Genomic DNA, 14,487 nt, shown 5'->3' on the forward strand with positions numbered 1-14,487 from the left:
AGTGTGCGTGAAGCGCCATCAACATCAATTCACCGTCGTTCTCAACAATTGAACATTTCGGAGACATCATTGAGACGAATTTTGCATAAAGACCTTGGTATGACGCCATACAAAGTCCAATTGGTTCAGGAGTTGAAGCCAACTGACCATCCAATGCGTTTTCGCTTCGCTGAGTGGGCCTGCGATCGAGTTACAGAAGATGCCGATTTTGCCAAAAAAATCATCTTTTCGGATGAAGCTCATTTTGATCTTGGCGGGTATGTAAACAAGCAAAATTGTCGTATTTGGGGCACAGAAAACCCGCACGCATACATTGAAAAGCCGGTACACCCAAAACGAGTCACTGTTTGGTGCGGATTTTGGTCCAGAGGCATAATTGGGCCATTTTTCTTTGAAAATGAGCAAGGAGTGGCCGTTACAGTCAATGGCGATCGTTATCGGGCCATGTTGAACGGATTTTTGTTCACAAAAATTGAAGAGGAGGATATTGGCAACATTTGGTTTCAACAGGACGGCGCTACGTGCCACACAGCCGAAGCTACACTCGATGTTTTTTATAGCATTTTCAAAAAAAAAAAGTTATTTGGCGGACCCTTTACAATGTATTAAAAATAAATATCAAGCCACTTATTGAACTTTTTACTGTGCAACAGACCTTTTTAGGTAAAACCTGAAGGTTTTTTCTCCATTTGAAAAATATTTAGTATATTTAAAAAAGTAGTTAAACAATACGTTTTCTTCAAAATGCAAAAACAATATTTTCTACCCTGTAGCGGGTAAATATTAAGTTAAAAATATGCCGCTTTTGCTGGAATATAGTACATTTTCTGGGCATTCCGATAACATGCACAACTGAAAATTGACAATTTTTGATCTATGACATTCTTGAAAGGAGTGAGCGATGTATGTTTGTATGTGTATGTGTGTATCTGTATATGTAATAATTTTTTATGTTATATTTGATGTAAATTGTTATGTACATAAACTAATAAATAAATAAATAAATGAGTAAATGAGTAGCTCTCACGAGAGGTGGTATCATTCATGATAAAAATAGTTAAGGTCATTGGCACCAAGCTAGGACACAAAATGCCGAACCCTTTTCTAGTGGATCGGAAGGCTTGTTGATTACAGTCAACAGTACAACTTCTGAGGAATTTTACGTGATTTCCTCCCAGCAATGAACAAATGCTAACAAGTTCCTGATTGGCCCACACTAGATTATCCCTGCTGTTCTCAACACAGATTCAAACAAAACATTTTTTTTTTTAACAATTTAGTTGTGTCCAGATACTTATTCACAAAATCTGGATTATCTCCAATTACAGGAGTTATTTTCATATTATTTTTTGACATCTCATCAAAGATGAAGAAGAATATGACCAGCCTATGACGGTCGTCAGCCCCGTAAATGCCCAGACTTCCATATTCTTCTTCATCCTAGATGAGATGTCGACAAATAATATCTTTTTTAAGTTCATGAAACAAAAATCCACTTAATGATCAATAAACCTTGTACATAATAAACAAGGTAAATAATAAACGCAACTCCCATCTAAAAAAAACCCCTTTGATGTGTTTTAAGGAAGATTTTATATATTTTTGATTTATTTTTTTAAATATATGATAATAACACATTGTTTGCGAGAAAGCTTATAACCGTCTTTTACATACTGTTGGTAGTTAGATATGTTTAAAAATTTTACACCAATGTTTTAGGAAGAGTTCCTCATCGAAGAGTACTTGATATCTGATGACGATTCTGATTATGAACCACCCGCAAGTATAGGCAGAAGAAAAAATCCTAAATGGAAGTCAGTTTCCCCAATCAAGGGCCACCCAAAGGCTATAACTGTTGAGAAGTATGAGAAAAAATTCAACCGTAAAAGTGCTGTGCCGATCAAAAATCGGAATGTTTACATTCTGCCCAACGATAGCAAGATATGTAAGTTATTTGTGAAAATTATGAACTTATTCAATTGATTCGGCAGTCACTTTGTGGTAATACGCTCGGGCCTCGTATAACATGGTTATATGGTTCCACAAAAACCCGTGTTATACAAGGTTTGAAGTTCATACGAAATAAGGGTTTGCGTTCCAAAAGATAGTTTATATCGACATGCCCTACGTAAAGTGCACTAACTACATTTTTGTCAATTTTGACATATTGTGTATGTATCAACTGACCGTTATCTACAAATATAAACAAACAAAAAAATATGTAAAATAAATTACGCCTAGTTTTCAGGCGTATGAGACGCTGTCTACATCGAATTTTCGAAATTAACTGAACTCCTAAAATGCTAACTACATAATTTTGACAAAGAATAAAGTTTTAAAACGATTTAATACATTATTTTATCGTGTATTTGAATGTATAATACTAGTTTAGAATTTCAGATAAAACCGTTATTAATTAATAAAAAAAATATGTTGTAAAATTCTTCTAAGCTCTCTCCTGTAAAGTAACAGATTTGCAGATAGAGTACTTTACGTGGGAGCCGTCAATATGAATATGTACTTAATTTTTTTAATAACAAATATTTTATTTAATTCATTTATTTTTCTGAAACCGTGTACAATACATGTGTATACAAAAAATATGCCACAATTTATATATCCGTGTTATACGAGGCCCAAGTGTAATATCTATCCATTTTTAATTTTAGTTTTACTTGGTAAATACCACTTCTTAAAATCTATTGTGGTACGTGTTTCGATGCATTCCCCATCATTTTCAAACATTGTATAAAGTGTCACAATAGATTTTAAGAAATAGTGGTATTTACCAAGTAAAACTTAGAGAAAATGAATGTTGACAGTGACGAAAAATATTTACCTTTTTGTTTACCTGAAATTTTTTTCTTTAAATCTTCATCCGCACCCGATGTAACATAGGGCGCTGCATCATATAAACGCAGTGTTATCTTGATCATTAACAAATGAAGGAAAGGTGATCAGCCCTCCGGTTCAGGTACCAGTCCAGGGTAATATTGAATAAATATGAAGAGCGAAAAAATCACATATTTAATTGGGAATCGAATCTAGGACCTCCAGAATGGTAGCCGAGCGTGCTGACCCTTACACTATGGAGGCGGACATACATTGATACACTTTAAAAATTAGTGGTATTTACCAAGTAAAGCTTAGAGAAAATGAATGTTGATGGTGACAAAAAATATTTGCCTTTTTTTTTGTTTACCTAAAAAACATACTTCCCAAATATACTAAAACATCGACCCGTTCCATAATTTCCCCATTTGCCAATATTTCACACCCAGATCTACATTCATCTCTTGCTGAATAATATATTTTACTAATGATATGTTGTAATATGTTATATGATTTATTTTATTTAAGGCCACATCAAAGATTTCGAAACGTACAAAGACTATTTGAAAAAACCCGGAGAATTTGTAAGACCCGTAAAAAAATCATTTTCTATAAAACCCGGAACCGTGTTAAAAGTATCGGCAGACGTATTAAATTCACCCGTCAAACCCAGCAAAGGTATTAAAAGAAAGCTAACTTCGGCCCAAAAAGCAGCAATGTTCCGGCCGATAAGTATAAAGAAAGGTGAAGAAGACTGGGACGCCATGGATGATGAGTGTGACGTCAATGCGGTGACCATGGATAAACCCCGGACTAAAGAGAAAATGGTTTGTCCCGTATGCGGATTGTTGACGTTCACACTGGGGAAACACATGTCTACACATGATGGTATTGCAATTTTCATTGTATTTATAAAGAAAAGATTGTATTTATAAATCGGCTTAATTCGTCAAGCGTCTATTTACTTTACAGGAGGAATTAAAGCATACTTTTTTGGGAGACATTAATTAACCTTTTAACGCGTTCACTTTGTTCCTGAGAGACGCCCATGCGCGGCAGTATTTCGCTTTTATCATGTATTTAGATAAGAAACGATTTATTTTCCTAAACAAAAACGTTTAATGGGATTCATTGTGCCTTTTTGGTACTCTATAATACATGCGTGTCACATTATTCTTGAAATATATCGTAATATAAACAAATAAGATTGTAACATAAATAAATCAAAGCACGCATCGTGTGTCACTCTTACCCACTGGCGATGCGTAGCGTCGAGAGTGAGACAGATATAGGGCATGATTATGGTCAGGGATCTATTATTTTATTCATCCTTGTGATGTTACAAATTATTAGCCAGATATTTCAACAGATGTCATAAGGATTGACGTATTATTTTATCCAAAGTTCCACACCATGAAAAAATCCCTCCAAGTTGAACTGAGGTTCGAAACTTGGAGCAAAGTAAAAACACATACGGTTATGTCAGCCGCGTACGGGGAATGTTTTGTGAAAACACATACGGTTATGCGAGCCGCGTGGATCCGGTTAAAAACAAAGTTTGTGTGATGCCATCGCGATGATGGTGTCAAAGAAAAAACATGAAATGAAAGATTGGTAATTTTGATATAAATCATATTTTCTGGTGTAAATATTCTTTTTTATCCAAAAAAATATTGACAAAATGAAATTATTTCATTCAAACCCTTACCTGCACCCCAATGGTGCATAGGGCACTGCATCATATAAACGCAGTGTTATCATGACCGTTAACAGATGCACTTATATTTATTTACCACCCCTGGGAATCGAACCCGGGACCTCCGTGCTGACCACTACACTACGGAGGCGGACAATACGGATATGAAAATAATAAAAAAGTAAAAACAAAGAAAAGAAAAACTAGCAGCTCCCCATATAAAGATTTGTCTGTAGAAATTCACTCCCAGACAGGTTAATATATCATGGGTGTACTGGCAAAAAACGTTAAACTCAAAAATATGCAATTTTGACTTAATGGTACAGTACTATAAAGTTTTCAACGTTGTGTAAACTGGCAAAAGGCACTTCAAAGTGCTTTAAAACGTCATATTTATATGGTTTTACAAGTAAATTGAACTTTAAGTTTGATAGCGGGCATTTTATTCTGGCTGAATGCTTTGATAACAGGGATTATTGAAACGGTGATTTTATTGTTGACCTTTTTTTATTTGTATATATAATTTTTTTAAGGGAATAAACCATATGAATGTGAAACGTGCAAAAAATCATTTTCAATGAAGGCTTACTACGATAATCACATGAAGAGGCACACTGGTACCAAAGATAAAATTTGTGAAGTTTGCGGAGCAAGTTTCTATTTCAATAAGTCTGTAGTCAGGTAAGTTTTCATTTATATTTATTCATTCAAACCCTTATCCGCACCCAATGGTCCATAGGGCACTGCATCATATAAACGCAGTGTTATCTTGATCGTAAAGACATGAGGAAAGGTGATCAGCCCTCCGCTTCAGGTACCAGTCCAGGGTAATATTGAATAAATATTAGAGTGAAAAAATCACTTAAATTTATTTGTTTGAACCCCCCCAGGAATCGAACTCGGGACCTCCAGAACAGTAGCCGAGCGTGCTGACCATTACGCTACTTAGGCAGACAAAAATTTTGATTTATATTTATAGGTGTCTCAAATTTATATGAAACTATATTCATATTTTTTTGTCCGCCTCCGTGGTGTAATGGTCAGCGTGTTTAGCTATCGTGCTGGAGGTCCCGGGTTCGATTCCCAGGGGGGGTGAAAATAAATATTAGTGATTTAGCACTGTAATATTTATTTAATATTACCCTGGACTGGTTCCTGAAGCGCAAGAGTGATCATCTTGCCTTCATGTAAGTAATGATCAAGATAACACTGCGTCAATTTGATGCAGTGCCCTATGCACCATTAGGTGAGGATAAGGGTTATAATAAAAAAAAAATATATACATATTTATCTCAACTTGATACAAAACATTATAGGAAACTCAACTTGTTATGAAACATCTATCGTTTCTCTTTATATGAAAGAAAATGAAAATCTGATCGTCCTAGGGCTTACGATCTGGCTTTAAGCTACCTTGACTGCCAACTATGAGATAACTTGTAGATTGCGTTCTTTGCTAGGACGCCGACTACGAGTTATCTCGTTCTGTGTGTACATACTTGCCATATTCACGCAGCTACGATGATATTCCTATTATATCAGGGCTAATATGGATTGATGTCGCATGGGAAGAGAACAATAACTCAATGCTGGCTTACAGGAACAGAAAATTTATGAATAAATTAGCAGAAAATATAATTATGTACTGCAATTAGAGTTTTTAATACTATAATATGATTAAATGAAATTGATTTTTAAAACCGGAATTTAGAAAATTGCCGTGGCCGTCAACGTGTTTAGCCAAAATGTTGTCAAGTTCTTTCTTCATACATCGTTTTTATATCTATCATACATGGTTTTGCCGCACTGAGAGATCGCATTTCGACTGTATTCAGTCTACTTTCATCCTTCTTTAAGCAACTCAATGCTTCACTTCCATATATTTTTTTTTTACCTAACGTCTAAGTGACTGAAATCTTGCAACGGCTTATGCAACACCGTTTATCATGGCCCTACTCAGGCTTCAACTTTATAAGTTTCATAGCCTATGCCTACTCGTGAGTGGATTTACTCTTTATGTTTAACCTTTTAACTGCGTTAACTTTGTTCCTAAGAGATGCCCGTCATGTATTTAGCTAAGAAACGATTTATTTTCCTAAACAAAAACGTTCAATGGGATTCATTGTGCCTTTTTGGTACTCTATCATACACTTGTGTCACATTATTCTTGAAATATATCGTAATATAAACAAATAAGATCGTAACATAAATAAATCAAAGCACGCATCGTGTGTCACTCTTACCCACTGGCGATGCGTAGCGTCGAGAGTGAGACAAATATAGGGCATGATTATGGCGCGGACTAATTGCCGACCGCAAGAAAAATCAGGGATCTGTTCTTTTATTTATCCTTGTGATGTTACAAATTATTAGTCAGATATTACAAAAGATGTCATAAGGCCAAGGATTGACGTATTATTTTATCCAAAGATCCACACCATGAAAAAATCCCTCTAAGTTGAACTGAGGTTCGAAACTTGGAGCAATGTAAAAACACAAACGCTTATGTCAGCCGCGTATGGGGCATGTTTTGTTAAAACACATACGGTTATGCGAGCCGCGTGGATCCGGTTAAAGTTACTATAATTTCATGTAATCCATGAGTGAAAATTCTAGGCAAAAATACTCGCATGCACTTCCATACTTTAGGGTACAAGATGTTATACCCATTATATATTTAGAAGTATATTGAAAGCTCCTGCCACATTCCTATAGACACTTTCGATTTTCATTCGGACCCATCCATTAAAAAAATTTTAAGTGTAGTGAATTTGTATTGAAATGTAACTTTTATATTTCAGACACATGCTGATCCATAAAGGAGAGAGACCCTTTTTGTGCAATCTGTGTCCCAAACGTTTTATTGCGGTAAGTACCTTCCGTATTCGTAAATCAATTTGATATAGAAATATAGGTACATGTAGATATAGTATATGGATCAGACAGAGAACTCTTGAAGCGAAATGCAATTAATAAAAGTAAAATTTCACTCTCGATTATCGATTATCAAATCGCCACCTAAGAATAGATTTTAACATCTTAAATGTAAATTTAATAGGAAATTTCTTCTTGGTATGTATATAACGTGGTAATATTTTTCTTTATAAATTGGGTGTAAATAATATGTAAAGTGGGTGTATAATAATAAAATAAACAATGTGTTGCTTTGTAATTAAAGAAACGACAATAAAAGTTTATTCTTAATTAATCTTTACAATAATTTTTATATCTATCTGATTCTGACAGTTAATAATATTATATTTTTTCTATCGGATCTCTTTTGTTTAATTCTGTGCGACGCATGCGACATCTGGTGGTAGAACTGTTTTATGTAGGTACTATTTGTAAGTACTTAATAAAATGTATAGGTAGGTACCTAGTTATTTTATTACATGTATTTTACAGAATTGCGATTTGACACGGCATAAAAAAGTACACGCTGGTTTCAAACCTTACTCGTGTGATAACTGCAGTATGGCCTTCAACGCAAAGCAACAACTCAGGACCCACATGCGCATCCATACGGGAGAAAAACCCTTCACGTGTAATGTAAGTCATTTCCTCAATAATATCATAATATTTGTAAAATAAAACCCATAAACTAAAATGAAATAGATCTCAACATGGCAACATTTAACAACTGATTCCAAATTTTCAATCTTTTTGGTTATTGATTTATGAATTTAATAATACACAATATTCTTTTAAAAAGATATTTTTTAAAAGATATTCGGACGGGTGTTTTTAACGCCTGCAGACCGCTGACGGTGGGATTTAATAATTGTGTACGTATAGTTTAGACCTCAATAAAGAGATTGGTACATAATATTCAAAGTTATCACTCAACCAGCCTATAACAGGTCATAAGCCCTCTAAATACCCAGACTCCCATTTTTTTGACATCTCAACCATGGGAAGAATGGTAAATGTTGCACGTGTGTAAAGTGATTCATTAACCAGCGTATGACAAGTCACAAGTCACAAGTCCTGTAAATACCCAGACTTTCAAATTCTTCTTCATCTATGTTGAAATGTCAAAATGTAAAAATAACTCATAAGTGAAGAAAACCCAGATTTGTGAAAAAAAATTTGGATGCAATAAAAATATTGCAAATAATGTTTAATTTTTTCTTTTCTTTTAGGTCTGCAACGTAGCCTTTACATACAAAGTGAACCTAAATAATCATGTTTATAAAGTGCATGGAGTTAATATCCGTTATAAGCAGATATACACTATCACATCAGACGTTTTGACGGAACAATACGCACTCGCGGGGCAGGGAGTTGATAAATGTTTACCATCACTGGGATATCTCGATGAGCAGTGAATTGATTGTTATTCCTATTTTTTAATTTATCTATAAATAACCATTAAATATATTATGAAGATTGTTTATAATTGTTTTATTGAAGTGAAACCTCATAGGTGGCGATTCGATAATCGACAGTTGGATCAGAATGGGCAGTGAAATTTCAAGATGTGTCACATTTTGTCGGCACATTTCGTTACATGAGGTGAAAGCTGACCAATCATCTTGAAGCGCGCTTTTGCAAGCTTACTGGGAACGATTGTGGCGCCATCTCTACACGGCGAACGAAATTACCAATAGGGATAGCGTTTAGAGCAGCATGTTTTCTGTTTTATCGACACAAATTTATGACACATTTTGAGTGTGTCCAAATACTTGTTCACAAATCTGGGTTTAATTTGCTTATAAATCTGGGTATAGTCTGCTTATAAGTAACCAGCTATTTTTATTCACGAGATTTTGAGTGTGTCCAAATACTTGTTCACAAATCTGGGTTTTCTACACTTTACTCTAGAAGTGGAAAAAAGCCATATTTGTGAACAAGTATTGGGACCCAATAAAAAAGTTCTTCATAAAAAAGTGGTCAAATAATATATCTACATAAAAAATTAATGTTATGCTTTCAGAGGTTTCCCAGGATGTAAAAATAATCCGGGGTTGGGATATATCATATTTTGGTGGCCAAAGGGCTAAAATTCACCTTCACAAACTTGTCTTTAAATATTACTGTATTATAATTTGGCAGTCGTAATGATTCGTAATTTTTTTTGATTGTCGAAAATCACTTATAAAACCAATTCAATAAGAGGGACACACGTACCTACCTATCTTTCTACCATAAGTGAAGTAATATTGTCTATGACTTATTGTCTATGGTATCTGTTTTCCCTTTTTGTGTTTTTGACGTTTATCAAGTATTTTTACGTTTGGCATTTGTCCCCGCGAGTCGAATTTTTGAATTATTATCATTAGTTATTAATCTGAGTACCTAATTTTTTGTTATTTCGTGGTTAATCTTGTATTTTTTTCGAGAGTCGGAATAATTTTACGATGTCGCATCCAATCTGTCGAATATGTCTAAAAGCTGATAATATTATGCTGCCACTTTTTCAAAAATATACTTGCGAAGGTACTTTACTGTATAGTGACATGCTCAATATTGTTGCAGATTTAAAGGTTTGTTTTGTTTTAGAAAAGTGTGAATTGTTTGCAATAATTGTCAACAGTTACCGGCATTTAATTTATCGTTTTAGGTGATCTTAGGAGACAATCTTCCAAATAAAGTATGTCTACTGTGTTTGCAAAACTTGGAGCAGTGTTATGAATTTAGAAGTCTTGCCGTTAAGTAAGCATTTTTTTACTGTATTTTTAAGTTATTTTTTACCCAAATATACTCGAATATGCGTAAATTGAAATCAAAGGCGCGTTGCAGGAGCCTGGGTGGGGACCTATCCGACGTCGGATAGTTCATAACGAACTGTCACGAGAGGTGGTATCATACATGATAAATATAGTGAAGGACATTGGTACCAGGAAACCAAGCTAGTGGAACAGAAGACCTGTTGACGACAGTCAGCAGTCCGGCTTCTCCTGAACAGTTTTACATGGTTTCCTCCCAGCAATCAGCAAATGCTGAGAAGTTCCCGATTGCTCCACATTAGATTATCCTTCCTGTTCCCAACACAGATTAAAATACAACATATTTTTTTAAGTTAGAAGAAACCAAAAGTTTTGTTGGTTTGTGGTCCCGTAGTAAGTGTCGTTTCTTGAGTCAGAGTTTCTCGGTTCGAACCCACTCTACCACAATTTGATACCTATTTCTAATAATGAGCCCCTTAGGCTCACAGAAATAGCATGAAATTGAAGTATTTTTGTAAATAATAAAAACACAAATATTTTTTTTTTAATGTTTTTGAAGTTTTAAAATATAATACAATTAATAAAAAATAAATATCAAGTCACTTATTAAACTTTTTACTGCACAACAGATCTTTTTAGGTAAAACCTGAATGTTTTTTCTCCCATTTTTTATTATATTTATATTTCTATTTGAAAAATGTTTAGTAAATTTAAATAATAATTAAACAATTCCTTTTCTTCAAAATGCAAAAACAGCACTTTCTGCCATATAGCGGGTAAATATTAAGTTAAAAATATGCCGCTTTTGCTGGGATATAGTACATTTTCTAGGCATTCTGAAAACATGCACAACTGAAAATTGACAATTTTTGATATATGACGTGTGTGATATGTTATTTTTTCTGTGTTGCCATTGCAAGGGCTATCAACAGAGAGATGTGTTACAACGACTTCATGCCGGTTTTCACATTTTTTTATTTTTATATTTTCCAGGTCGAATCAAATCCTTTTGAATCTGGATGGTATGGAAAAGAATGATGTCGAATTCCAAGGTACCGATGATATGAAACTGAAATTGGAAACCAAAGCTATTATTAATATATCTTCCAGAAGAAAAGATAGCTCCTCTTCACACGACTCTAAAATGAGTATTGAAAAGTTTAGCCTATCAAGAGTCAAAATTGAGGTATTTATTTTTAAATACTCCTTTTTTGAAAAATAAAATAAATAACCATCACGCCGCTTGGCCGCAGGGGTAGGCGGAGACAATAAAATGTCGATTCCCAGCTGCCAATCCATCTCTTTGGTGATCTGCCTGGGAGTTGTAGGGGAGTCTGGATGGTTCCATTCTCCTCACATACCATTATCTTCGATTTTGCATATTTCTCCTATCTTTTTGTTCCTTATTCCATCTCGTAGACTCTTGCCAGATATGCCCCTTAGAGTCTTCATTTCTGACACTTTTAGCGTGTTTTTTTTTATTGCGATGTCCGCTCTGCATTCGATATTTAGTTTATTTGTCATTATTTGATTTTTTTTAACACGTCAATAATATAATCATTTTTATTCACAGGAAGAGTATTTGACGGAAGATTTCATTGATTCTGATGGGGATTCAGATTACGAACCTCCTGCAAGTATAAAAAAGAAGGAAAAAATATATTTTCCATGTGCCACTCCGATCAAGAAAGAAAAAATACAAATGTTACCATATAGAAAAATAGGTAAGCCAAAATCCTTACTTTAAATTTTCACTCATTTACCTACCTGGAGCTATGAGTGAGATCCAATATCCCCCTAAAACAATGTTTCAATAGTTAACTTGATTATTAATTATAGATTTGGCATTTAATTTGTAGAACTCCATTTTAATTTATATATTAAATGTTAAAATCAAATGTTGTGTAATGGATTACATTTTTTATTGTATGATAGACATAGGTTTCCCGCTGCATCGGATATTTGGCAATTAATAAAACTGGTGGGAATTTGAAATCAAATGCTAGACGTTTTTATATTCATTTCGAGTATAAGACACACTTGAATTTTGGAGACAATTTTTTGAAGATATGTCTTAATGTCTATAAAATCTTCTTCTTACTCTTATCCGCACCTAATGGTGCATAGGGCACTGCATTGTATTGACGCAGTGTTTTCTTGATCGTTACTTACATGAAGGCAAGGTGATCATTCCTGCGCTTCAGGGACCAGTTCAGGGTACTATTAAATAAATATATGAGTGTAAAATCACTCATATTTTTTTTCTGCCCGCCCTGGGAATCGAACCCGGGAGCTCCAGCACGGTACCTTAACATGCTAATCATTGCACCACGGAGTCCATAAAATACTATATATAAATTAAATTAATTTTGTTTTAGATGTTTTTATGTTTTAAATGATATTAATATCAGTTTTTTTAAAGGTCACACCAAAAATGTCGTCAGTCGTCAGAATCTCATAGCAAAACCTGGAAATCTTCTGATGCGACCCGGAAGGCCTTTGATGAAATCCGGAGTCGTTTCGAGTAAACCCAAAAATATCTTTACACTGCCCGTTAGAAGGATGTTCAGGAAGCCATCCAAGTTTCTCCCTGTTCGAATGAAGAATTGGAATCCCAAAGACGATGCGCATATGGAAGTTTCAACACATAAAACTCGGACCGAGGAGAAAATGATCTGTCCGATATGTGGGATTCTAACATACACTCTACCAAGACATATTATGACCCTCCACGAAGGTATTTCGTATTTCATCATATGTTTTTCAATGATTTATATCCATTTCTTGAATGTATTTCGCAGATACTTTGTGGCACATTTTATAAACTTTTTTTGTATTTAAGCACTTTTTTATTGGTACATTTTTCCTTCAACCTGTTTCGACAAAAACATTCTCATCATCAGGGTTACACATGTACTAATTCTATAACATTGAAATATTCATAGTTAGGTGAGTGGGAAGTCTGAGCATTCCAGAGCTTACGACCTGGCATTTGGCTGACTTAAATGATCACTTTATACACTTGTGTAACATTCACCATTCTGCCCATTATTGAACATCCATATTGCATGTAATTGTCTTGGGTTCCTTTTACACGCGGTCAGCATTTTCCGTGATGTGCATACATCACGTATAGTTAGTTGATGTTTTCTTGATCGATGATAGTTAAATTTGTTTCTTATTCCAGATAAAAAATCGTTTGAATGTCAAACTTGCAAGAAATCGTTCGCAACAAAGGTCAACTACAATAATCACATGAAGAAACACACTGGTATGAAGGATAAAATCTGTGAAATCTGCGGAGCAGCTTTCTTCTATAAAAAATCTGTTGACAGGTAAGTTTAGCCCGTATTTAATGGTGAAGAGTGTTTAAAATCGATATATCGACTCTAGTAAACTTTGCCAAAAGCACGGCCGTCAATATTTATTTATTTATTGAACGGCTAATGCCTTTAACATAATACATATCGCTCACTCCTTTCAAGAACGTCATATATCAAAAATCTCCAATTTTCAGTTGTATGTGTTTTTGGAATGCCCAAAAAATGTACCTACTATATCCCAGTAAAAGCGGCATATTTTTAACTTAATATTTACCCGCTACAGGGCAGTAAGTGTTATTTTTTGCATTTTTAAAAAAAGGTATTGTTTAATACTTTTTTTTTTAAATATATCAATATTTTTCAAATGGAGAAAAAACATTCAGGTTTTATCTAAAAAGATCCGTTGCACAGTTAAACGTTCAATAAGTGGCTTGATATTTATTTTTAATACATTGTATTAAATTTTTAAACTTTACAAACGATCTCCTGAAAAATCAAGTCATTTGATTTATGACGTTGAAAGGAGTGAGCGATGTATAAAGTATCTAATATAAAAAATATATAATATATACAGACGATAATGCCAGATTGTTTTTGGCGGTTGATCTAGGAGGTTGTATCACGGCGTACGTGTTTTTATTTCAATTTCGATTAATCTATAATATTCACAGATAAATGTACTAAACAATTTTTTTGTGAAAAATAGGTATACTTTTTTTGTAAGACCATGTTTTTTTTCTCCCTTACAATGTTCACTAAATTTGAGTGGACCATTTTCACAAAAAAAGTCTTTGGTTTTGTTAGACAGATCTGTGATGGTTACAATATTGATTGCTTCACTGACCAGAGCTGTCTTTTGGTAAAATGTGTGTACACATTATAACTACATTTATTATTATACTTTCAACACATTGTGGTCGGGACATGTATAAAAACATTTTTTCTTAATTGTGCGTAGGAAGCTGGA

At 34.1% G+C, this 14,487-nt stretch overlaps 1 protein-coding gene across 1 annotated transcript in view; it reads left to right on the forward strand.

Moving 5' to 3' along the window:
• The window catches only part of LOC148312972 (uncharacterized), a 30,351-nt gene that overhangs the window by 2,136 nt on the left and 13,728 nt on the right, over positions 1-14,487 (forward strand). The window contains exons 4-15 of the mRNA XM_088271005.1: positions 1,720-1,945; positions 3,361-3,720; positions 5,062-5,209; positions 7,330-7,396; positions 7,934-8,077; positions 8,671-8,852; positions 9,861-10,014; positions 10,092-10,183; positions 11,191-11,383; positions 11,771-11,921; positions 12,620-12,934; positions 13,385-13,532. Of these exons, the coding sequence (XP_088127131.1) occupies positions 1,720-1,945; positions 3,361-3,720; positions 5,062-5,209; positions 7,330-7,396; positions 7,934-8,077; positions 8,671-8,852; positions 9,861-10,014; positions 10,092-10,183; positions 11,191-11,383; positions 11,771-11,921; positions 12,620-12,934; positions 13,385-13,532 (2,180 nt within the window). The remainder of the gene's footprint in view (positions 1-1,719; positions 1,946-3,360; positions 3,721-5,061; positions 5,210-7,329; positions 7,397-7,933; positions 8,078-8,670; positions 8,853-9,860; positions 10,015-10,091; positions 10,184-11,190; positions 11,384-11,770; positions 11,922-12,619; positions 12,935-13,384; positions 13,533-14,487) is intronic.

Source organism: Brachycentrus maculatus, unplaced genomic scaffold, assembly GCF_059751285.1.
Source record: "Brachycentrus maculatus isolate JH-2025_06_01 unplaced genomic scaffold, ASM5975128v1 h1tg000028l, whole genome shotgun sequence".
Lineage (NCBI taxonomy): Eukaryota > Metazoa > Arthropoda > Insecta > Trichoptera > Brachycentridae > Brachycentrus > Brachycentrus maculatus.